This window comes from Lontra canadensis, unplaced genomic scaffold (genome assembly GCF_010015895.1).
Source record: "Lontra canadensis isolate GAN:19392208 unplaced genomic scaffold, GSC_riverotter_1.0 scaffold2, whole genome shotgun sequence".
Classification (NCBI taxonomy): domain Eukaryota; kingdom Metazoa; phylum Chordata; class Mammalia; order Carnivora; family Mustelidae; genus Lontra; species Lontra canadensis.
Window position 1 is genome coordinate 58,167,197 of NW_022630996.1, and position 27,108 is coordinate 58,194,304.

Sequence of the window (27,108 nt, forward strand, 5' to 3'; positions counted from 1 at the left end):
TGTTGATAGAAAGGTTTGTAGGGAACTAGAAAGTGCAACGACACCCAACACCCCAGAGTACTCTGGGTGTATCATGCAGGATGTCACAGAGTATAAGTGCTTACTTTAAATGGCTTTTCTACGTCATTGGGACAGTAAGACTTCAATGCAGGACTAAGACAGAGAGCAGTACAAAAAAGGCTATTCTGGTATCATCAAGTATCACCATGGATAACGTTGAAACAATAAGCATGCTGAGACTCCAGGGAAGGTGGAGTCATATTGGCAGAACAATTGGACAAAGATTCTGAAAGAGACCAAGGATGAAACGGAACTGAAAGGAGGGATAAAATGGAACAGGAGAGGTGGCAATCCAGGATGGTGGTGAGAGGAGCAGGGAACAGCACAAGCTTTGTTAGCTTGGTCCTCTCAGTGAACTCAAAGGAATCTAATGCAGTCCAGCCTGCCAATTGCTACACACACAATAGTTTCTGAAAGCTAAACTTGGTGTATTGCCCTTACACAAGAGGGGATGATGAGCATTTTAGAGTAATTTGTTCACTTAAATTCAAGCTATTTCTCCTCCTCCAGAATGTTTTTTTTTTATCTTTATGAATGTGAAAAGCTTGAGTATTTTGGAATATATCTTTGTTGAAATCTCCAGAGTATCTTGTGCTATGTATATACTTTATCTAAAAACTCAAACTTTCATTTGATTATTTATTTCTCTTAGGGGGAAAGAGGTCAGGAAGGAAGAACAGGAGCTCCAGGACCTATTGGCATTGGGGAGCCAGGCCAGACAGTAAGTAGCAAGAAACTCTAGATGGAATAAAAAGGACAAATACAGTTCTTATGTGCCCTTTGTGCTTAGACTAAATGGTTAAATTAAGCCCATGTTGCATCTTTTGGGATAACAAAAGACAATAATTATGCAAGGGCTAGATCCAAGTGTTATTTTTCATAACACTTGAAATAGAACCCCCCCACACACACACACATGATATGTACAACTGGCTGTCTCTTACTGAAATCTTTTACAAGATTAATCAGCTTGTCCAAGAAGAAAAGAGATCTCATGTGTCAAAATCTCCTGGGGGGTAGGAGAACTGGATTTAGGTCTAAGGTCTATACTTTGTACCGACTTTCCTGGAGCCATGAGAAAATCATTGAGAATAAGGACATTGCTCATTACCTAGCTTATGAGTATACTCTCAAGCTAGGACTGATGAAGGTAGACAGGTAATACCTGTGTTATTTGCAGCTTCTAGCCTATGTACCTGTAAAGTTCACTATTTTTGCAGAAGAGAATGAAAGTGTTTCTATCAAAAGGGATCTGAAGAAGAAATGAATAAAACATGACTATCCTAGTATAGAAATGCTCTTAACTTTTCAAGTAATAATTTTTCTCTCAGAAAAGAACAGTAAGTTACTCACTGAGATACATACAAAAACAACTGGATTGGATCAGAAGAATTAATATTGTTAAAATGTCCATACTACCTGAAACAATCTACAGATTCTATGGAATTTCTATCAAAATTCCAATGGCATTTTTCATGGGAACAGCACAAACAACCTTAAAATTTGTATAGAGCCACAAAAGAACATGAATACCCAAAGCAACCTTGAGAAAGAGGAACAAAAGTGGAGGCGTCATACTTCCTGATTTCTACATATACTACAAAGCTATAGCAATCAGAAGAGTATTGTATTGGCACAAAAACAGACACAGACTAATGGAACAGAGAGCCCAGAAGTGAAATCATACATGTATTGTCAATTAATTTACAACAAAGAAGCCAAGAATATACAATGGGGAAAGGAGAGTCTTACTTAAATAAGTGGTATTGGGTAAACTGGACCACTATCTTATACCATATACAAAAATTAACTCAAAATAGATTTGAGTCTTGAATGTAAGACCTGAAACTATAAAATTCTTAAAAGAAAACTTAAACAGTAAGCTCCTTGATATAGGTCTTAGCAATGATGTCTTAAATACCCAAAGTAAAAGGAATAAAATAAAAAATAAACAAGTTGGGACTACATCAAACTAAAAAGCTTCTGCACATCAAAGAAAACCCTCAATAAAATGTAAAGACAATCTACTGAATGGTAGAAAATATTTTCAAATCATATATCTGAAAATATCCAAAATACATAAAGAACTCATACAACTCAATAATAACAATAACAAAATTCAATTAAAAATCAGGCAGAAGACTCAAATAGATATTTTGCAAAGGTGTACAGATGACCAACAGGTACATGAAAAGATGCTCAACATCATTAGTTACCAAGAAAATGCAAACCAAAATCAAAATGAGGTATCACTTCATACCTGTTAGAATGGCTATTATCAAAAATACAAGAATAACAAGTGTTGCTGAGGATGTGAAGAAGAGGGACCCCTCATGATTGTTGGTGGAAATGTAATTTGTATAGCTACTGTGGAAAACAATATGGAGGTTCTTCAAAAATTAAAAATAGAATTACTATATGATCCAGCCATTCCACTTTTGGGTATTTATTCAAAGAAAATAAAAGCACTAACTTGAAAATATTTATGCACTCCCATGTTCATTGCTATTCATAATAGCCAATATAGGGAATCAGACTAAATGTTCATTGATGGATAAGTAGATAAAGAAATTGAGATATATATATATATATATATATATAGAGAGAGAGAGAGAGAGAGAGATAAAATATATATAATTGAATACTATTGGATATAGATATAATTTTATATATGTATGTGTATATATATATATAAAAATATATAATGGTTTACTATTTAGTCATAAAAAAGAATGCAGTCTTGCCATTTGCAACAACATGATGGACTCTGAAGACATTATACTAACTGAAAGAAGTCGGAGAAAAGCAAATACTATTTGCTCTCTCTTGTATGTGGAGCCTTAAAAACAAAAAAGCCAAACCAACTCCACATATAGAAAGAACAAACAAAATCAATTTTATTTCTATACTCTAGTAACACTTAGAAATAAAAATTTTAAATGAAATAGCATTTATAGTTATTAAAAAATAGAAATATTTGGGTGAAAATCTAATAAAACATGTGTAGGACTTGTATCCTAAAAACTACAAAGCACTAGTGAATGATATAAAGGAATATTTAATAAATTGAGAGACACACCATGTTCATGGATTGAATACGTGATATCATAAAGCTGTCAATCTCCTTAAATCGATATAAGGTTTAATGTAAGTCTTTTAAATGTTCTAGTAAAATTTTGTATAGATACAGAAAAGGTTATTTTAAGTTTTATATGGAAAGTCAAAGGAATTAGAATAGTTAAAAACATTTTGCAAAAAGAATAAATTTGAGGAAAGTATTTTATTCACATCCCTGTAGTAATCAAGATTGTGCAGTTCTGGTAGATCATAGAAATATGATCAGTGGAATAGAATAGAGAATCCAGATACAGACCACACACTGATTTTTTGATAAAGGTGCAAAAATAATTCGATGGAGAAAGGATAACTTTTTCAGCAAATAGTGCTGGATCGGTTGGATATCCATACACCAAGAAAATGAACCTCAATTTAAGTAAGTTTCACACACATTTTATAAAAAATTAACTCAAAATGGCTCACAGACTTAAATGTGAAATGTAAAACTATGAAACTTTTGAATAAAACATAAGAGAAAATCTTTGGGACCTGCAGCTTGGTGGATTTCTTGGACATATTATGAAAAACATGATCCAAAAAAGAAAAAAGTTGATTAGTTGGACTCCTGAAAAATGAGAAATGTTTGTCCTATGACTCTGTTAAAAGGTTGAAAAGACAAGCTACCAACCAGGAAAAAGTATTTGCAAACCACATATCTGATGAAGGATTTATACTGAGATTGTATAAATTGCTCTCAAAAGTCAATATTTTAAAAATCTGATTAGAAAGCACATATGTATTATACATGTGTGTGTTTTTATATACACACATATATATACATATATCTACATGTATGTATATACAGTTATTGAACTTTTTTAAAAAAGGTATTATTTGTTTATTTGAGAGAGAGAGAGCACATGTGCACAAGGTGTGGGAGAGGCAGAGGGACAAGCAGACTCCCTGCTGAGCGCTGAGCCCACTGTGGGGGCCAATGCAGCCCATGTGGGGCTTGATATGGCCCATGTGGGGCTGGATCCCAGGATCCTGAGATCATGACCTGAGCCGAAGTCAGATGCTTAACCAACAAAGCCACCTAGGTTATTGAACTTTTAACATACGTCTTCCTAGCTAACATGCTTAAGATATCATCTATATTGGCACCTAATCCTAAGAATAATGCACTGACCATAGACTTTTTGAGAGAGAGAGAGAGAGAGAGCGCACGCAAGCATGCGCACAGGGGTAGTGTGGTACAGAGGGAGAGAGAGAATCTTAAGCAGGCTGTATGCCCAGCATAGAGCCTAGGTTTATGAGCTTTAATCTCAGCTTTAAATCTCTCCTTACTTTCCATGGAGTGAGCCAAAATTCTTGTTCCTGGTTCACCCTCTTAGATTTTCTCGATGTATTTCTGCCACACAACCACACTCTTCCACCCAGGGCAGCCCCAAGCATCAGCTTCTATGCATACCACCCCAGGGTGCCTTTATTTGTTTATTTATTTATTTATTTTTGGGCTTCCAGTATGCCTTTAAAATTCGTGTTAAAGAAAAATTTGTATTGCTCTCCTTTTTGTTTGTAGCTAGAGAGTTTTCTCAGTACTGCCAGAACATGGAGTTCTTGTTTGTTTACTCTCCAAGCCACAATTATACAACTCAGAGTGACACTGTGATGCCTGTGGTTTAATTGGGAACTGAAATCATAACAAAGGTGGGGCAGATCACAAGCAAAGTATGAAAATGTTTTGCACCAAACTGTCATAATAAAAACCTGACATTGCAAGTTTTTAATTACTTAGAAGTAATATAAAGAGGGGCGCCTGGGTGGCTCAGTGGGTTAAGCCTCTGCCTTCAGCTCAGGTCATGATCCCAGGGTCCTGGGATCGAGCCTCACATCAGGCTCCCTGCTCTGCAGGGAGCCTGCTTCCCCCACCCCCTCTGCCTGCCTCTCTGCCTATTTGTGATCTCTCTCTGTCCAATAAATAAATAAAATCTTCAAAAAAAAAAAAAAGAAGAAGTAACATAAAGACTTACTTTGGGACTAAAAAAGGTTCTGCTGAAAGTTCTTTTTGTTTGTTTGAATGATTTTAAGTGGTTTCCAGTTTGTTTGTTTTTTTTTTTTAATTAGAGGCATTCGTGAGTAGTCAGATAAGTCTGCCATAATTATGATTGCTTCTCACAACTTTTGAAAAGGACTCCGTGCATTTTTTATGGAAGCATTTCTGTCTTTTAAAAAGAATCCCGTAGTATCCACCCCAAGTACCTGCCCTTTCTCATCTTCCCTTCTGTTCAGCTGGAAAATATGAGAACGTACTGATGATGTGGGACATTACTCCTACAGTTCATAGTAATTAAACCTTGATTCACTGCTTTTTTTAAATGCCTTTAAGTGATTGCTCATGAGCATTAGTTCTCTGTTCTCAACAGTGTGAAACACACGGCTCCTCCAAGCCACCATTGTCTTCTCTCTCACCTTGGCTGGTCGACTCTACAAATGCAGGGATGGAGGGAGAGTTTGGTGTTTTTGCTGTGCAGCAGCCATTCTCCATGTTGCCGTATTGCCTCCCATAAACCATTCACTCTGAGGCTACCCTATTCATAAACATGCCCTGAAAGGACATTCTTGGCAATCAAAAGATTCAAGTAAAGTAATTTTGACAGTGATAGCCGATATTTATTGAGTTCTCAGTATGTAAGAGCTTTAAGTCTCTCTGATTTACCCCTCGTATTAACACCTGTGCTTTAGGTAGGTGCTATTGTTACCACCATTATCACAAGGATGCTGAACTTTAGAGAGATTTAATTCTTTGTTGGAGATCACGCTGCTAACACACAACAGACCTGGACTTGAACCCTGGTCCATATGACACCATCATAATATGCTCTCAATTACCATGAAAGACTGTAAGCTCTGTGAGACAAAGGAGCAGGTCTATCTGCCGTTCCTAGAACTTAGCACAGTGCCTTGCACCCACTAGGCATTTGCTGAATGAATGGGAAAAAAAAAATTGAGTGAACTGGAAAAAGACTTCTTTGCATTTAATGCAAATTGTGTTATTTTCATTCGTTTTATCATTGGGAAAGAGGAATAATTTGTCAATTATTTTTGTTAAATTACATGGTGTTAACTAGGCACTTGCCTTTTTAGTTTGCAATCTAGTTTTCCTGCTTATATTTATTTTTCCGCTAGTTAATCTCTCTAACTTTAGAGCAAGCTGTCATGGATATTAGTGCTTTGATGAAGGTCTTGGGTTGTTAAAAGCTATGTTTCCCATCACCATAGCAATTTAAATGGAATTAAATGTCAGCTTTTTCCTTTAATTAAAGTTTTTATGAAATGGGTAATGCATAAATACTGAAGAAGACTGTCTTTAAAATATATAATATTTAGGGAAAGGCAAAAAAATTAACATGGGATACAATTAGCTTTCTTGTTTACATATCTAAAACTATGATCGGTCACTGATTAACAAATGTTGCAGTCTACGTCTGCTACAAGATCTCCTGAGAAATTACCTCTCAAATTACCCTGGATTATTGCATATTGAGCCCCAGATCGTTTAGAGTGTCTGCAGTGTGCTGGCTTTGGAGTTTCTGGGCAACTCAGTAGACTTTATATCATCTTAGGTTCACTTCCATGCCAAGCAAACCCTAAATATCTTTTTAGATCCCTCAGAGGAAAATCTCCAGTTTGTGCTTCTAAGATTCTTGTTAGTTAGTTTCTTTCTTTCTTTCTTTCTTTCTTTCTTTCTTTCTTTCTTTCTTTCTTTCTTTCTTTCTTTCTTTCTTTGCTTTGTGACCTTCTGGCCAAGAATAAAGAGAGGGAGAATTTGTAGCCTTTTTAAAATTCCTACTTCAAGTGAATATCTTGCTGTTGTCTTTTATTTTTCAACTAGTATGTTTCCTGCCTGTCCACTTCAAAGCCCAAGACTCTTGTTTTTCTTTCCTTCTGTGGGAAGCTGTCACCTTCCTGAGTGCCCTTCTGAGCAAGTTACCTGAATTTCTTAATTTGAATCCCTGAGATCGAAAACCGTGCTGCCCCTGAATGATGCTATCAAGATTCCCATTTGCACATAAACCTCCAGCAGAGTCCAGCAGTCCTTGAAAGAATTCAAGTTTGAATCCAAATGTATCAGGATAGAAATTAAAGATGTGTAAACAGAATTCAGTGCTTTCAAGCAGCTGTGCACTGATTTCTTCACAGAGCTCCCCTGATACTTTTCAATTATTTAATCACTCTGCATCCTTGTCCAGACCACACAGACCTAGATTTTTAGACTTTCCTCAGAGGATTTATCTCCTAATCCTTATTCTGAAGCATCGCTTAATTCCCATTTTCCTCTAATTTGAGGACACCAGAATAGAACATCTTGTGCTAATTAAGTGGAATGAGCTATGTAACGGGAATATTATTCTTCACCACTCTATGATTCCACTAATCAGTGTGGAGTTTACTAGAAGGATTCCCACTAATAACTTAAGTAGGACTATATCACCGCATCCAGTGTGAACCAAAATATAACCACTCCTCTCTTCCTTCCTTCTCCTTTCTCTCGCTGCCCCCCCCTTCTCTCTTTCTCTCTCTTTTCCTGCTCCTCATTCCCTCTTCTACACAGGGTCCCCGTGGTCCTGAGGGAGCACCAGGAGAGAGGGGATTACCAGGAGAAGGATTTCCAGGGCCAAAGGTAACAATACCTTCTGTACTATGATAAAAATGCTTTGCCTTGCATGGTCATGATTTCCAACTTTAAAAAACTGTGTCCTACAATGGAATACTATGCAGCCATCAAAAGAAATGAAATCTTGCCATTTGTGACAACGTGGATGGAACTAGAGGGTATTATGCTTAGCGAAATAAGTCAATCAGAGAAAGACAACTATCATATGATCTCCCTGATATGAGGAAGTGGAGATGCAATGTGGGTTAAGGGGGTAGGAGAAGAATAAATGAAACAAGATGGGATCGGGAGGGAGACAAACCATAAGTGGCTCTTAATCCACAAAACAAACTGAGGGTTGCTGGGGGGAGGGATGTTGGGAGAGGGGCGTGGGGTTATGGACATTGGGTAGGGTATGTGCTATGGTGAGTGCTGTGAAGTGTGTAAACCTGGCGATTCACAGACCTGTACCCTTGGGGATAAAAATATATTATATGTTTATGTTTATAGAAAATAAAAAATTAAAAAAAAAAACTTTGTCCTAGCCAATTATCAGAAGTAAGTATTTTCTTGACCATCTTCACCCCATTAAATAAAGGAATATGTACCTTTCCCTTAACATGAAACTACAGTGAAATTTGCAGTTATAAATAACTATGTGGCAGACTTTTACCTCATATAATTATGGTCTATGAAAGGAGAAATCTCTCTTACTTTGTAGTCCTTAAATCATAGTGATAAGTAGTATCTTTGTGTCCAGAAGAAACGTTACGGAGCATAGCAATGCCTGAAGTTTCCTCACCGCTTTGTTTTGTGAAACACAGATAAGAAACTAATAAACCAGTTTGTAATCATATTGTCATTAGTATAATAAGAAGGAAATACAGGTGGGAGGACAGAATAGGAATTACCTTGTTATCATAAGGGGCAAAATGCTGTGAGAAACATACCTTTTACCTGGCAATTGAGGATTTAAATGTTTTTACTGCTTCCCATGTATAATTCTGGGCACTCAAGTTCCTCTGGACCAGGTTGGCAAACTTATTCTGTAAAGGGCCAGATGATAAATAATTTAGGCTGTGTGAGCAATGTGGTATCTGTCAGGGCTGTACTTTGCTGACCTATGGTCTGGGCTGGTTCCCCACATCTACCAAAGACCACACAGGAAATGATTTTCCAAGACACTTTGGGCAGCATCAACAACATTTCAGAGTAAGCAAGAATACATTTTGCGGTCCTTTTCCCTTCTTTTCTAAATTCTTTCTCCCAAACACATGTGCATGTGAACACACACACTGCCCTGAGAGGCACATGCTGTTTTCTAAGTGTCTAAGAACTTTTACTCCAGCCATTTGGTCAGGTCACTAAGATCTGGCCTTCTCCCGCCATCCTCATGCTCTAAAATATCATCTCATTCTTATCCTCTTCAGCCATGATCCATATAGAATATGAATTCTGTGAGAAACCTGAATCTCGACTACAGGGAGATCAATTAGTTAAAACCTAATTTATACTAAGCTGTGAATGACTACGGGCTTGGATTTTAAAAGAGGCCCTTGTTAACTGAATAACTTTAATTTGTCATCATCAAAGGGAATAATCTGTAGGATAAAGGGGACAGTCCAAATGCCCTGACCTAACCAGAGAGTCACTATCAGAAGACAGGCCAGCAGTTAGTGCTACATTTCAGTGTTTTTAAATACATAATTTCTTAAGGATTTTTTTTTGTGTGTGTGTGTGTCATATAATAAATTTCTGTTTATGTGTAGTCAAAACAACCTGGGAAATTCAAATAGCCAAGGTTATTTCTCTTTATAACCTGTGAGGACATAAATAAGTAACATAAATAATTAACATAAATAAGTAAATGAGAAGTGAATAAGCGAAAGACTAAGAAGCGACTGAGGGCGAGTCTTAGTGACAGGTTCAACTATACGTCATAATAACACAGTCTCACTCATAATAACCCACAGCACTGCACCGCCCTGCATCTCATCACAGAAAGAATCCATTATATTCAGTGTTACTTTAGGGTCAACTTATGTGATTATACTCTATGGTAATTATCAGAAGAACCCATTAGTCACAATACTTCATTCCCCATCCAGCAGGGTCAATGGGCATTTTCTCTATGTGCTATTTGAAGTTACTTTCCAATGATGTAGAGCCGAAGTGAATAAGTTACGAGTAAAGTGGTACTTAAAGGTATATTTTCCATTTTCCTAGGTTTCTTGCAAGTGTTCTCTGATTTTACTCTAGGTTTAAATAAACTCATGAAATGAATGCTGTTCCTAATTAATTATATGGTTTACTTTTCACACAAATGCAGATAATGTCATGACTTCATTGAGATTACATTACAACCAGAGCTATTCACATAGGTTGTGTGACTTAAGGGAACTTCCTAGAAGATTTTCTATGAATTGTTTTAAAACCAAATTTTCAAAGAACATTTATAAAGTATGATATAAAACATTGAGTGAGTAACTCAATATTAGCAAGTATTAGTTCATATGCTAATATGAGAGAAAATTTTCATTCTGTGATGAATCTAGTCAAGCAGTGTTAAGGAAATGGAGAATTGATTCAGTTTGTTGTACAATACAATTAGTTAGGTCCCCCATTTCCAGATATTTCTATCAGGAATGGAGCTCTTTTCCAACTTTAGTGATGCTGTGTATGTATTCTGTTTGGACAGATTCTTTCCTATCTAGGAGTATTAAAACTATATATTTTTTGCAAGTTACAAATGTTTGGGTCAGCTAGAATTATCCATTTGTAATGAGCAGTGAATTTGGATGCTTTTGATGCTTCAACTATTTTTTAAATCCTGACTTTTATTAATATGCTGATATTTCTCCCACACACTTTCAGGGTGAAAAAGGCTCTGAAGGACCAATTGGCCCACAAGGATTACAAGGCCTGTCAATCAAAGGGGACAAGGTACTGCATATAGAGCATACAATAGGAAAGATGCCAATAAAATTATTTATGTCCAATGTTCTTTATGCATTTACATTTATGGACTGTATTCAGCCTAATGACTGTATCACACAGGTATCCAGTTAATTATAAATCAAGTATATGCAAGGTATATTATTATGTAGGATGAATTACAATTGAAAATATTCCTTCGTGTTTACTTACAGTCATGTCTCATTTATTTGGGTTTTTGACTTCCAGCAAAACTATCTTCAGCTAAGCAGCTTTAAAGTTGAACAATAGCAAAACAGACCTCTTCTGAGTAAAGAAAGTAGTTTTTAAAAAAATGTATTGGCTTGACCCCATTACAGAACGTGTATGTCCATCCTTAGATGTTTGCTCAAAAAATATTACCTTAAATGGGACTAAAATAGGAGGACTTATTCAAGAAAGCTAGCACTGATGCTCTCTAATAAGGACCAAAAGGATCCACCTTAGTTGAACAAAGTTAGGTTTATAGATTCATTGCTGTGAGGGAGACCACATGCTATGGGGAACCCATCACTACTCAGTAAGAAGATGAAAGATTTCTTTTATAGGATTTGGGCTTTTGTTAGGTGATTTGGGGACATGTCTAAGAAGGTAGGGGTTGACTTTGGATTGGATGCTGTTAGACCTCATATCCATTTGGAGTCATTTATATGTTAATCCCTAAGCATATCATCACATTATATTATATTAGAATAATACGTAATTAGTAAAACACAAAGAAGTGGTCTTGATACAGATCTTAAATGTATATAATAATGCATAAAAGAGGATCCTTCTTATGTGTTCATTGAATATTTGCAGAATAGTGGTTATGAGTGGGTTCTGGAGTCAGAAAGAGTGAACTTGAATCTTGCCCTTGTCATCTAATGGTTGTGTGATACAAGGTACTTAACCTCATCTGGAAGATAGGGATGCTTGTTTTCAGAGGGTTCTTGTGAGGACTGAGTGAGATAAAGCATGAAAAACATTAAGCACAGGGCCTGCCATGTGACACACAATCCAATTCTGAATCAGAATAATCCAGCTCTGAACTAGAACTTGAGTCTGGTACATTTTTCCTTCTAAGATATTTATTTAGACTGGGGATGACACAAAGTAAAACACTAAGAGGCATATTCCAGGGCATGTCTTAATGACGGGATCAGCTTGCTTGCTCGCTCCTTCCTTCCTTCCTTCCTTCCTTCCTTCCTTCCTTCCTTCTTTCCTTCCTTCCTTCCTTTCTCTCTCTCTCTCTCTTTCTTTTTTCTTTTCTTTCTCTCTCTCTCTCTCTCTCTTCCTTTCTTTCTTTCCTTCTTTCTTTCTCTCTTTCTCTCTCTCTCTTTCTTTCTTTTCTCCAGGTTCCATGCTAAGCAGAGAGCACAACGCAGGGCTGAAACTCATGATCCTAAGATCAATACATGAGCTGAGATTAAGAGTCAGATGCTTAACAGACTGAGCCACCCAGGCTCCTCTAATATTATGTGAAGTAAGATCTAATGATACGGTTTTGTTCGTAAAAACATTTATTTAGCCCAGGCATTGGCAAACCATGGGGCTGGCTGTTATTCTTAGAAATAGTGTTTTTATTTTTTATTTATTTTTTAAAGATTTTATTTATTTGACAGACAGAGATCACAAGTAGGCAGAGAGGCAGACAGGGGTGGGGGAGGGGAAGCAGACTCCCTGCTGAGCAGAGAGCCAGATGCGGGGCTCAATCCCAGGACCCTGGGATCATGACCTGAGCTGAAGGCAGAGGCTTAACCCACTGAGCCACCCAGGTGCCCCAGAAATAGTGTTTTTAGAATGCAGGCACATCTGTGCATTTAGATATTGTCTGTGGTTGCTTTTGCTTGACCAAAGCAGTGTTCATGACTTATGATAGAGATCTTAGTATTGCCCTCAAGAATAAAATCTTTACTGTCCAGCTGTTTAAGAACAAGTTCATGGATCCTGATGGAGCCTAAATACAACTGACGTTTAAATGTCTGGGATGCTTGGTTAGCTCAGTTGGTAGAGCACATGACTCTTAATCTCAGGGCTGTGAGTTCAAACCCCATGTTGGGCATGGAAACTTCTTCAAAATATAAAAATTAAAATATGCATCTCTTTGTCTCTTTGCTCTTCTGAGATGTGCTAGGTGTCGTTCTCGCACTGGATGTTAGATCTGCTTAAAGTGCTTTTCCTCTGTGATTCTACCTGGTTCTTTCCCTCTCCTCAGTGAGGCCATCCCTGTCCGGCTTATTTAAGCAAAACTGTAGCTTTCTCCACTTTCCCTGGTTTGTTGTTCTCCTTAGCACGTATCCTTATTCAACATATTACTTCTTTTATCTATTTATCTTGTTAACCATCTTCTGATTTTTCCTATTAAAATGTAAGCTCTGTGAAAAGAGAGATTTTTGGCTGTTTAGGTCACTGTTGTTTCCCCAGCATTTGGAAGATTTCCTGGCACATAATGGGCACTCTCAAGTATTTGTTGAAAGACACAAAGAATGAATGAATGATAGTGTTCTTTTTACTGATAACTCTCACTTTGTTTCCCAAATTTACATGGAAGGAAAAGGTGAGATTCTTTAATTCTGTTGCATTTACCTTAGATAATTTCTTAATTTTTAAACTGTATTTTAGCAAGATGTGGAGGGGAAAAGGTATTCAGAAAATAGTCACACATTTCTCTCTCAAGTCCTGACTTTCTTGGACCCTATGAATATTAGACTTTTAAATATTTCTACTATAATCCTAACAGGAAGTGTTTGTGTCATTATAACAACATTTGGGAATTTTTGGTCCTTGTGAGAAAAATGATTGATAAATATAAACTGGTCCAAATATTCACCAGTTAAGACTACACAGTGAAAATATTCATTCGCTCTTTTGGCAAACTTGAACTACAAACTGTAAAGAAACAGAGCTTTCTAACTTTTTATGTTGAACCTTTTTATGGTATAGATAGATTTTAATTTAGCATAATTCAAGATTAGCAAAATATGGAAGAATGAGATTTATTGTTATATTTCTGATTTATTTTCTATACAGGGGGATTTGGGACCTGTGGGACCCCAGGGACCAATGGGCATCCCTGGAATCGGGAGTCAAGGGGAACAGGTAATCAGAGCTTTCTCTCTTTCCATTCAGTACAGAGAACTCTGACCCAGTCCTGGTGTTCACTGAAATCCAGTCCTGCAAATACCTATTAGTGTATTTGATAGTCAAATTGCAATGGAATATACAACCAAAAGTGAATGTAGGGAAGGAAAAGATGATTCTGTAGGATTTTATTTTTTAGAACTTCCAAAGATTAAAAAAATAAAATGTGTGTTTCTTGGGGCCGTGACTTTTAGCATTCATGCCTAATTAATAGGATAAGAGTTTGAAAGTGATTTTATATTTTTAGGTTTCCTTAGGAGCAGTGGTTTATTTATCTGTTGATTTGTGTCTTTTCCCCTTAAGGCTTTGCGAATGATTAAATCTCACTCTCTTCCAATGGCAAGGGAGTAGTATTTCCCACACCCTAGCCATGGACCAATCTAAAAAAAGTATTAAACTTAAAACAAGGACCAGAATCAGAGGTAACTAATGAACTTAAAGGGCACTGTTACTGAATGGAAGAAAATCAGAGATAAGGTTTATCAACGACAATTGGCTTCTCTTAGAAAGAAGGAAAGCTCTCTAAGGATGTCTCTACATTCATGGTTCCAACTGCTTACAAAATCTTCTGACCATAACTTTTGGAAAAGGGCAATTTTGTTAGATCTAAATAATATAAAGATAATGTAACAGTACTATCTACCTACAGAATCTCGTTTAATCAAAGTGGTGAACAAATCCAAATTTATGTTGACTTTCCTCCTACATAGAAAGTAGACAGTTTGACTAAGATTTATGATTAAGGTGTGAATTATTCTGTTGCTAGAGAATGAATAGTGCTTCTTTTATCTAGGACAGTGGGAAAAGAAGATTAAAAAGAGAGAGAGAGAGAGAGAGAGAGAGATAATTCCAAATCTCATTGTTGACATTAACTCTGAGTTTATTTCTAACCATCTTGAAATTAGTGTTTTTGTTGTTGTTGTTGTTAGTCCAAGCAACAGCAAAGTTGGATATTTCTCCTTTTTCTATTGCCTTTCTCTTGATAGAGATCCTAGTGGTAATATATTAGGAGGATTAAGATGCAGGAAAAGCCAAGATAAGTCTGTATATAACTGTTTAGATAATAATTAAGAGCTGGATATTTTGACTATGCAAGGATTGTGATTTGAGTATAGCACCAGGCAGTCTCAGACTTTGCAGTTTGTTTGCTGATTTCAGCCAGGCTTACATTCTGATCCTGGAAGTGGCTGGTCAGTCCTAGGTCTTGTGGTCCTGGGGCTGAGTCACCACTATAGGGCTGAAAATGAGGTTCAAAGAAAGCCAAATCTTTCCAGATGGTCTGCAAATTCTGGACCTCCCACCTGCAACTTCCTGTTGCCTTTAATGCTGGTTCTTGGTGGGGGTTGTTGTTCTTCAGCTTTAAAAAATATCTCTTTGACTTCTTTTATGTTCTTACTTCTTTCTCTCCAAATTTCCAGGAGAAAATTATTTTTAAGGTAGACGTGACCATATGGAGCTGACCCCTACTGGATAGGAGACTGAATAAAATGCATCATTTCTAAACTACTCTGAACAAGAAAGGAATCTGTTTGCCCTTTTAAGATAGATGATTTAATTCCTACTTAAATGTAACCTCTGTTTATGTAGTTATTCATTTTTCTTCTTATCCTTAATTTGACATGTTTACCCATTGAATTACTGTTATTAGATCTTCTTAATTCTCTTACAGAAATGATTTCCCCCACTCATCTGTTTTGGGGGAGCTCCTGTTTTCAGGAACATGTTGTTAATATGCCTCAAGGGACCTGCAGATTTTCATGAAATGTTTGGAGGCTTGACCACTTCAACTTTGTTATAAATTGGAGTGAAAATACAAATAACCACATTTACATGTGTGCACACATATATGCATGGATCTCTGAATTTTTTTGGTTCCTTGTTGCGTATCATGTTACTTACAGATGATTGTAAGATTTTTTTCTAATAACAACATTATGATTCCTTCTCATAATAACCTTAGCTTTATTAAACTGTTTAGACTGCTTCATCTTCATTAACCAGAGAAAATGATATTTATAATTAAAAAGTAAACAAACAGTTGTATCTTCCTGCTGGAAAAAAGGGGATATCACTTGTAATAAAATAATCATGTATCTGTCACCATTATTTACACAATCATGGCTTGTGGGGTGTGAGCAAAATAAAATTTTAGTCTTTTCTCATCAACCCTTTAAATATTTTTCAGGGGGAAAGTTTTTTCTTTTTCTTCCTGCAGGAAGAAAATACTAACGAGTTACACACTTTTCCTATCACTTTTAGGAAATAAAAAGCTATAGTGTCACCTCTAAGTTGTAACTCATGGCTTCAATTGTATAATAAAAATTATCTAATCAATATATTAACTTTCCTTTAAATCTTCATTTATCTGGTGTGAGTTATAGGGAGAACCTGCGGTCCATGGGAAGGAATGTTCTTCTCAACCCTGCCAGGTCAAATCAAGGATGAGAGTAGAGGAGGAGGCCACAGAGGTTCTTTCTTGGCTTATCTATTGTCACACAGCTTTGGATCCTCTAGTCTTGACAGATGTTTGACAGTGAGTTTCCTTGTGGGGCTCCTGCATTACTCCTGTGACTGCCACTCTTGGGACATGGATGATGGACTCTCTTTCTCCAGCTTTTTCTCCCCATCAGCCTCTGTTTTTCTGGCAGTCTATTCTATACTGATTCTCTCTGTTGGAATTCCACTGCTCCTCCAGGTCCTCTCGGACAGGATTCCAAATGATTCCAGGCCAACCCTGTCTCTTACCTAGAGTATATCTAGTCCACAGGAAAAAAAAAAAAAAACTTGCATGGCCTTTGCCCTGACCAACCCTGGATAGATGGGCTGATCCAACCCCAGCCCTCTCTTGGCCATCACCATCCATTTTAGCTTTCGCAGGTGCGAGTCAGACACAGGTCGCTTGTGTTGCCAAGGCAGAAATCAAAGCCAACAAGTGGTTTCACCAAAGCTCTTTCTAGAATGCAGTAAAGAGAGAAGCAACCCAAACTCCTCCCATTTTCTTCAAAGAAAACACTTCATAAGATTACTTTCTCCAAAGAAGAACTTATTAATTCTATCTGCTTCCCTTTTCTACCCACAATGTGGGAATCTAGTGTTTGGACATTCTTTAGTCCGGTGTCTACAGACTATTGCTTCTTAGAACCTAAGGTCAAACCTTTGATTTAACATCCTGATATATTGTGATTGAGACAGCTAGACTATAGGTTTGCCTGCATGGGACTGAAATGTGAAATAGGTTAACAAGAAGGGATTTTGTCTGATTTGGAACTCCAAGCTGGCATGGTGTCCCTGTTCATCGGGGTCTTCAGAGGTTCCATCTTCATTCTTGGGAGTCTTGTCCTTCTCAGGGTGTTTTCCTCACCCACATGATCCAGAATAGCCACTGTGTCTTCACTTCAGCCACTGCGGAAGGGGAATAGGGGAGGGAAAGGCATGCCTCTTCCTTTATCATGAATCAGCAATTACACACATCACTTCCGTTGTATCCCATTGGCCCGAATCCAGTCTGTTTGGCAACACCTGGCTGCACCAGGAACTGGGAAACATGGTCATTATTCTAGGCAGCCACGCAGGTGAGCTGCAATTCTCTTACTATGGAAGAAGGGGAGAATGCATATTATGGTTCCACTAGCAGCCTCCACCATGCCATTCAACAAATACCGAGTATGACTACTATATGTTGGGATGTGAACTCCATTTTCACTTTAAAGGGTCTGAAACCACTTTTATCCAAATTTCTTAATTTCACTAATGCTATTTTTTAAACATTTTATTTTAAAGGGAGTCCAGGGTCCTATGGGTCCACCTGGTCCACAAGGACCTCCAGGATAAGGCTTGCCTGGTTCCAAGGTAAATTTTAGAATGGGAGTAGAGTTTAATATATCTATGGTCTAGTTGCTATTTCCTGGTCAGTAGCTAGTGCATTGGGAAAGCAGCAGATGAGATGAACTTAAAAATCAGATTTCTACTAAATGCAAATGGTACTAATATTTCTGGTGGTTTAGTTAATGTGATATATACTCTTTACACTTTTAGAAGCATTTATTTAGACAATCTTAATTTATTGTTTTCTTTATTACTTTGTTTCAAGAGATCCTCTTCTCGAAGTAGAAGCTACCTGTGGACTGGCTAATCCATTCTCACCAACAGTCCCACAGTAGGCCTACCTCCTGACACATTTAATTAAAGAGATGGAGTCAGAAATAAAGAAAAATCTTCTCTGGATGTGGGAATCATTTTATGTCCTAAATTAAAACCATTATTTATCCTTTAGGAAGAGGCATGGCCCTTCTTATTTAACAAACTGTCCTTAATGTTGCTTCAAATGATCACTAACCATTGTTAAATAAATACTGCTCTGACTGTAGTCACCTTCCAGCATACTCCTTAGGGATAGCCATGTAAGAAGCAGCTCAGCAGCAGAAAGTTACTGTCCTTGAGGTTTTTGCATTGGGCTCATCACTGGAAGCTTAGGTTTTTCTCTCCGCTTATGATAGTGCTCTCGATTCACAGTCATTCTGGCTTCTCATGTGTCAATTTCAGTTGTTGTGGGATATAATTGCCTATCTTCCAGGTGCCCTACACATTTTGAGTATGCTACCTAGCCTATATATAACTTTTTAGATTTTATTTATTTATTTGAGAGAGTGAGTGAGGTGGGGGGGAGAAAGCACTTGGGGGAGGGGCAGAGAGAGAGGGAGAAGCAGTCTCCCCACTGAACAAGGATCCTGACATGAGGCTCGATCCCAGGACCCTGAGATCATGACCCAAGTTGAAAGCAGATGCTTAACTGACTGAGTCACCCAGGTGCCTCTACCTAGCCTATATTTTAAGCCAGACCATTATATATTTCAAATTTGGTAAAACTCCATCCACCTGAAGGGATGTTAGGCAAATACATATATTTGAATTATAGACAAACATATACTGAAATAGTATATATTAAAAATATTTTTTCATGTTTTATATTACTATATATCATGAGTATTAATATCAATAATATAATTAACATTTATCTATTATGTATATATTTGAACACATATATATGAATTGAGCACATAAAGCTTGGTTTTATCTTATTTCATTGATACAAGAGAGTGCTTAGCTCTTAAGGCAGGAATATATTATTTTTATTTTGCTGCTATAATGACATACTCTTTAAATACTCTTTCCTCACTAGGGAGAAGTAGGCCAGACAGGAGCTACAGGTCCTAGAGGACCAGTGGGAGTTGGAGTACAAGGCCCAAAGGTGAGCTGACCATACATATCAGAAACAGTTAGATAACTTACATTATATTATGTAAAGTTTCATTGGCATCCAAATGCAATACAGGTCACACATGTGTCATCTGTTATTTCATCACAGAAGAATATTTATTCAGAAAAGGGTTTGATGTTCTGTGTAACTCTTATTGTTTAAGAAGAACCAAAAATCTTAGTTTATTTTGAGGACTGCTACTGGATTTTATTCATATATTTATTAGTATCAAAGGCCCTCTTTTGGCACAGAGCAATTCTTTAAGAACATTCTTATCTGCATGTTATAAAACCGAGCACCTAGCACAGTAGGATTTCAGCAAACAGTGCTTCCCTTGTCTTGTTTTGCAGTGGGCTCACGTTTCAGGTCTCTGCTCAAAAGCTACCTACTCAGAAAGTTGTTCCCTACCTAAAGTATGTCTCCCCCATTCCTGCGACACAGTGATTTTCTATCTCAGCATGCTGTTGCCTTTGCTTTTCCCCCTCACCTCAACTGGCATGTTTTCTGCAATACTTTTCGTCTTACTAATCACTTAAGAAATGCGGTGCCCAACATTGGAGCCACCAACCACATGTGGTTACTGAATGCCGGGAATGTGACAAGGGTGAAGTGAGATGTGTGGTTAGAGTGAAACACATGCTTGATTACAGAGCTCAACACAAAGAATGTGAACTACATCCCTAGTACATTTGCAGATTGATTACATACTGAAATGACATCATTTCAGACATACTGAGGTAAGTAAAATACATTATTAGGATTATTATTAGGATTATTTTCACCTGTGTCTTTTAACAGGTGTGGCTGTTAATGAAGAATAGATATGTTACATGTGCATAAATATATAATTACAAATGTGCTAATATAAATAACAAATACTAATATAAATAATAATAATAGTTGCCACTATAGGTTTTGATGTGCCATGCAATATGCTAACTATGACATTTACATCACCATACATATATGCAGTGTACGTATACATATGCACACATATGTTGTCATATGTGTGCCGATTTCAGAGAAACAACATAGGATAGTAAGGCTCAGCAGTTAGACTACCTAAGCCTAAATCCCAGTTTTGCCATTAACTAGATGTGTAATTGTAAGCTTCTCTGACTTTAGAAAACGAAATATTTCAAACATACTCAGTAGCGTGGAGGAAAACACAAAGACCCCCATGGATTCCACAAGCTAGCTTTATCATATGTTGACATTTTGCCATGTGTATTCTAGCTATTTTTCTAAAAAGCATTACAGATATAGCTAGAGGTTCTGCCTCTGCTCCTGCCTCCCATGACCCTGTGCTCCCTCACCAGACATAATTATTACCATGACTTGGGTATTTATCATTCTTTTGAAGTTTTTATAATTTTCCCATGTATGTTTTTATCCATAAGCTACATATAGCTTTTGTGTGTTAAAGTTCTTAAACTTTACATAATGCATCATTCTGCCTTATATTTATATTCAGCCTCATGTCTTGTTTTCATATACCTTTCTAAAAAAGATTTTATTTATTTTTTTTTAGATTTTATTTATTTATTTGACAGAGAGAGATCCCAAGTAGGCAGAGAGGCAGGCAGAGAGAGAGGAGGAAGCAGGCTCCCTGCTGAGCAAAGAGCCCGATGTGGGGCTCCATCCTAGGATCCTGGGATCATGATCTGAGCCGAAGGCAGAGGCTTTAACCCACTGAGCCACCCAGGTACCCCAAAAAGGTTTTATTTACTTGAGAGAGAAAATGAGAGAGGGAGAGAGAGTATGAGAGGAGAGAGGGTCAGAGGGAGAAGCAGACTACCCACTGAGCAGGGCGCCCGATGCGGGACTCCATCCTGTGACTCGAGGATCATGACCTGAGCTGAAGGGAGTTGCTTAACCAACTGAGCCACCCAGGCGCCCTTCATATACCTTTAATTCATTCATTTTCATTGCTCTATGGTAGTCTATTGTATAAAAATCTCATTTAAAATTTATCCATTTTCCTATCAATGGACGTTTAAATTGCTTCCCATTTTTTGCGTTTGCCAACAATGTTGCCATAAACATTCTTTGAGTTTCCTTTTGTGTAAGTCAGACTACAAGTTTCTCTCACTAGTTGGTGATAGATGCTACAAGTAGAATCGAAAGATCATAGGGCATGGGCAAGTTTCCAATTTCGATACCATGAAAATCCTGTCCAAAGTGGACAATGGGTAAAATGTTTCTGCCCATTCATCCTCCTTCTAACAGTATGTGAAAATGTTCCTTTCTCTACTTTCTTGCCAACATGAAGCATGTAAAATACATCTCATTATTTTAATTTCTATTCCCTGGTAACTGAACAGTTTTTGGACACTTAATGGACTTTAAGTTTTTCTCTTTTGCAAATTCCTGTAAATAGTCATTCTTTTTTTAGGTTTGGTGTTCCTTTCTTATTAAAGTTCTTTCTATATCTGGGTATTAATACTTTGTTACTTGGGTTGCAGATATCTCCCAGGCTATGGCTTGTCTTTTTTACTTAGGGTACCTTATACTACACAAAACTTGTAAGTTCTGATGTATTTCTATCCCATTATGGTCTGAGCTTTTTAAATATTATTTAGAAACATTTGTTGGCTCCAAAGTCATAAAGATGCTCATGTATTTTCTTCTTAAAATTTGTTTTTGCTTTTTAATGTTTAGGTCTTTAGTTCACTTACTGTTTCTTTTTTGCATTTGGTATAACGTAGCGACCTTTTTTTACCCAGATGGACAAACAGATGTCCCTGTGAGGGTTACTGAATAGTCGGTCTTTGCTGCACTGTTGTATGTCAAGTTTCTCTATGTGTGAGGATCCATGCCTGAGCTCTCTTTTCGGCTCCATTTTCTATTTATGTCTTTCAGTGCTTTGACTTCTCTGTCCTGATTCTGATCGATTTGTAATAAGTTTTATCATCAATAGGGAAAAATACTCTCAATTTGTTTCCTGGTTACTCTTGACTCTAACATACTGCTTTTAGGATTGACTTGTCAAATCTGATGGAATATCCCATTGGGATATACTCTTGGGATTGCATTGAATCTTTAGATTAAATATTGAGTCTTTCAAACCACAGCATAAAACTAATTTTTCAGGAAAATATTTGTCATTTTATCCACAAAGATCTTCGAGTTTTCAGTTAAAAAGGTACATTGGAGAAATTTTTTGCAATTGTCAGTTGCTTCTTTTTCTACATCTTTTAATTAACTATCGCAGTTCTGTTAGGGGAAGTATTTTGTTCTTGGTGGGGTTTTGCTTTGTTTTGGTATATTGATTTTTGTATTCAGGTAGCTGATAATATCTCTTATTACTTACAATTGTTTGTAAAGTCTAGCTTTTTTATTCCCTGTGTACATAGTCATATTGTGTGAAAATAAAAAACTGTTTTCTTTTTAGTTCTTTTTCTTATTTGTTTTTAAAAATTTTTACAGTGCTAGGATCTCCAGTGCAATGCTTAAAAGAAGTGACTTCAAAGGAAGTGCTTCTGAAATTTCACTTTAAAAAAAATATATTTTATTTATTTATTTGAGAGAGTGAGAGAGAGAGCACATTCAGAGAGGAGGGGCAGGGGACAAGTAGATTCTCTGCTGAGCAGGGAGTCTGAAGCAGTGCTTGATCCCAGGACCCCAAGATCATGACCTGAGCTGAAGGCAGATGCTTAACCAAATGAACCACCCAGGTGCTCCTAAAATTTCACTTTTAAGTGTAACATTTGCTGTAGGTTTTTGCTAGACAACCTCTATTAGGTTAAGATAATTACCTACTGTTTCAATTGGACCAAAAGTTTCTTATTACTTATAAATGAGTATTGGATCTTTTCCACTAAGATAATTGTTTTATGTTTCCCTTTTAACTTGTTCATAATGGCATATTAACATTTCCAGAATTTTTAGTTGTTGAAACTTCCTGGCATTCTTGAGATAAACCCAACTGATCATGATATATAACTTTTTTATGATAGCAACTTAATCGACTAATCTTTTATTCAGGATTTTTGTATCCATTTTAAATAATTTTATTTATTATGTGGTTGACATACAATAAAAGCACATGGTTAAAGTGTACGCTTTGATAAAACATATATGTGTATATATGTTCTTGAAACCATCACTAAAACCAAATAATTAAAGTATCCATCATCTCCCCCACAGCAAATTATTATGTGTCCCTTTGTAATACCATCCTTCCATCTCTCCCTAACTTCTCCTACTGATCTGCTTTGCAATCTCTGGTAACTATTGGTCTGCTTTATGTCATTAAAGATTCATTTGTATTTCCTAGAATTTTATGTAAATGGAATAATATGCCAAATAATCTTTTTTTTTTTTTTCTGTCTTCTCTTTTACTCAGCAAAATTACTTTGAGGCCCATGTTTAACATTTAGGATAGCTTTTTTGTTATCGTTCTTTTTATTGCTGAATAGTATTCCACTGTAGGAAAATTTGTTCATCCATTCCTATGTTGAGGGAAATTTGGTTGTTCCCAGCTTTGGGATATTATAAAGCTATTTTGAACAATTATGTACATGTCTTTGTATGGACATAGGTTTTCATTTTTTTGGGTAAGTGCCTAGAAGTGAAATGGCTGGGTCATATGGTAGATATCTATTTAGCTTTTCAAGAAGTTGTCAAATTTGTTTCCAAAACACTCTTTATTTTGTCTGTATTTTCATTGGGTATGGAATTCTGGGTTGATGGCTGTTTTTGTTTTGTTTTTTCTCTTTCGTTTTCCCTATTTCTTTTAGTATGTTTGAAATGTTGTTCCACTTTCTTCTCACTTGCATTGTTTCTGATGAGAAATCCATTAGAATCTGTACATTCATTTCTCTACATGTTTCTGTCTGGGTACCTTTGAGATTTTCTCTGTATCACTAGTTTTAAGCCATGTGATTATAATGTGCCTTACTTTTGTTTTCTTCATACTTCTTGTGCTCAGGGTTCATTGATTTTCTTGGTTCTGTGGGTTATTGATTTCATCAAATTTGGAAATATTAGGCCATTGTTTCTTGAAATATTTCCCACTCTCTGTCTTCACCCAGACAATGCCATGTTATTTAAATTTGTCTGCTTCACTGATATTCTGCTCATTCTTTTTTAGTCTCTTTTCTCTCTGTTTCATTTTAAATTGTTTTTATTTCTGTGTTTTTTCTGTTCATTAATCTGCTATGATGTCTAATTTTCTTTTAATTTTATCCAGGGTATGGTTTATCTTATACTTTGCAATTTTCAACTCTAGAAGTTCAATTCGTATCTTTCTATAACTTCATGTCTCTATTTAATATATCTCAACTTTCCTCTGGTTTCTTGAACATATGGAACATCTGAATGCAGTACAATAACATTAGGGTTCTTTTCTACTATTCTATCACCTATAATTTTTTTTGGTAATTTTTTTTCCAGTTTCATTGAATTCCTGATAATTTTTGGCAAGATGCCAAATTTGTGGATTTTACCTTTTGGGGGGTTAAACATTTTTATATCGCTACACATAACTTTGTATTTCTTTACATGTCCTTGTTCCTGGATTTTTTTAAGTCGCTTGAAAACAGTTTGCACCTCTTGGTCTTGCTTTTAATTTTCCTTAGGTAAGAGCATTTGGTCTTGGGTTCATTTTTCTTGACTACTGAAGCAAGACATTTCTTAGAACTCTAATCTATACCCTCAGAATTGTGAGATTTCCTTTCTTGTCACTGGAAGCAGGCACTATATCTGGCCTGTCCAGTTGTTTGTTTTCTGAGTATTGGGTAGTTTCTTTGCACTGTGCTGAACAGTATTTACCTGACTACATGAGGGGAATACTCATCAGAGCTTCACCGTTCTCTCTGTGTGCCTTCTTCATATCAGGTAATGTAGTCCGTGAATTTTTGATACCTGGCTTACCTAGATTCCTACCTTTGTCTCCTTAAACTGGAGAGATTTCTGAACTTTCCCTGGGTTCTCTCTCCCTGCACCATGGCCGGGAAACTCTACCCAGTTAGTAAATTAGGGAAATTACAGTATTTACCTGATTTGTTTCCCTGCCCCCAGGTATTATTATCCTTCATTACTTGGTATCTAGTGTCTTGAAAGATATTGTTTCATGTATTTTGTTTGGTTTTTAGGTGTGTCAGGGAAGAAATTGAATCTGGTACCCATTCCTCCACTTGACTAGAAACTTACATGGTATCTACATTCATGGGTAGTCTGATCTACAATTTAGTTTCCTTGTCCTACTATTGTATGACTTTAATTGAAGTTTTGTTAACCTCATGAAATAAATTGGGTAGACTTCCCTCTTTTACTGTTTTTTTGGAACTATTTGTATGATAGGGAATACCTGTTCTTCAAAGAATAAAGAATTTGTAAGGTGTACCTGTAGAACCAGCAGAGCCTGTGATCTTGGAAGGAGAAGAAATTAGAGACTTTCGATTGCTGATTCAATTTTTTAATGCCTCTGGTTTATTTAGCTTGCCCATTTCTCCTTATGTCATTTAAGTAATTCACATTTTTCTTAAAAGTTATTTATTAACGTTCTCCAATTGAAATTGTCACAGAAATTTTCTATGATTTTAAAAAATCTTTACTATGTATATACTTATATTTCCCTTTAATTCTTAATAGCGTTTATCTGGGATTTTTATTTTTTAGTGTTTGTAATTCCTGTTAGAGGTTTATTTATTAGTTTTTTAAAGATACTACCCTTTAATTTTGTTGTTTTTCTTATTTTCAATTTTCAAATTTATTACTTTCTGCTCTCACCTTCACCATATCCTTCTACTTATTTTTAGGTTTACTGTTCTTTTTATTTTCACCAGTTTCTCTCTCTCTCTCTCTCTCTCTCTCTTTTTTTTTTAGTTGAGTTTAGGTGAAATGACTTTCACTTGTCTTTAATATTTTTGCTTTTAATAAATACAGTAAGGATACTCTGGCACTGTTAGAAAGTAGCACATGTCATCTCCGAACATTTTACAGGGCATATTCTTAAATACAAATGAACTTGAAAGCAGGTAGCATGACTGAGTATCAGATTTGACATTGCACTTCTATGTTAGTTTCTTGGGGTTTCTATAACAAAGAACCACAAACTGTGGTGCAACACAACAGAAATTCATCATGTCACAATTCCAGAGGAAGTGGAGAATCAACGTGTTTGCAGAGTCATGCTTTCTCTAAAACCTGTAGGGAAGAATCTTTCCTTGCCTCTTCCTAGCTTCTGGTGCTAGCTCCCCATGCTTGGCATTCCGTGGCTTGTAGCCACTCTTCTGCCGTCACGTGGAGTTCCCCACTCCATGTGTCTGCCTTTACATGGCTTTTGCTTCTTCTTCTTCTTTTGTAACAAATGCATTTTTTAAATTTATTTATTCAACAGAGAGAGAAATCACAAGTATGGGGAGCAGCAGGCAGAGGGAAAGGGAGAAGCAGACTCCCCCATGTGGGGTTTGATCCTGGAACTCTGGGATCATGATCTGCACCGACAGCAGATACTTAACTAACTGAGCCACCCAGGTGCCCCAATGTTTGCTTCTTCTTCTTTTTAAAAGATTTTATTTATTTATTTGACAGAAGGAGAGAGATCACAAGTAGGCAGAGCAGCAGGCAGAGAGAGAGGGGGAAGCAGGCTCCCCACTGAGCAGAGAGCCTGATGTGAGGCTCCATCCCAGGACCCTGAGATCATGACCTGAGCTGAAGGCAGAGGCTTAACCCACTTAGCCACCCAAGTGCTCCTGTTTGCTTCTTTTTATTTTTATAAGGACAGCAGTCATGTTGAATTAGAGCTTACTCTCATCATCTCATCTTGGTTATGTCTACAAAGACCCTATTTCCAAATGAGGTCACATTCACAGGTACCAGGGGTTAGAACTTCAACATCCCATTTTTGAGGTTTCAGTTCAACCCGAAAGAACGTAATCCAAAACTGAGATCCAAAGAGATTAAGTAACTTGCCCAAGGTCAAAGAGTTTAACTACTACTAGCTACTACTCAGATTTCTCCGCTAATAGGCTTG

General features: G+C 36.7%; 1 protein-coding gene across 1 annotated transcript in view; it reads left to right on the forward strand.

The window, feature by feature from the left end:
* The window catches only part of COL28A1 (collagen type XXVIII alpha 1 chain), a 146,355-nt gene that overhangs the window by 44,798 nt on the left and 74,449 nt on the right, over positions 1-27,108 (forward strand). The window contains 6 exon segments of the mRNA XM_032874384.1: positions 713-781; positions 7,733-7,801; positions 10,649-10,717; positions 13,760-13,828; positions 17,651-17,719; positions 19,050-19,118. Coding sequence (XP_032730275.1) covers positions 713-781; positions 7,733-7,801; positions 10,649-10,717; positions 13,760-13,828; positions 17,651-17,719; positions 19,050-19,118 — 414 coding nt within the window.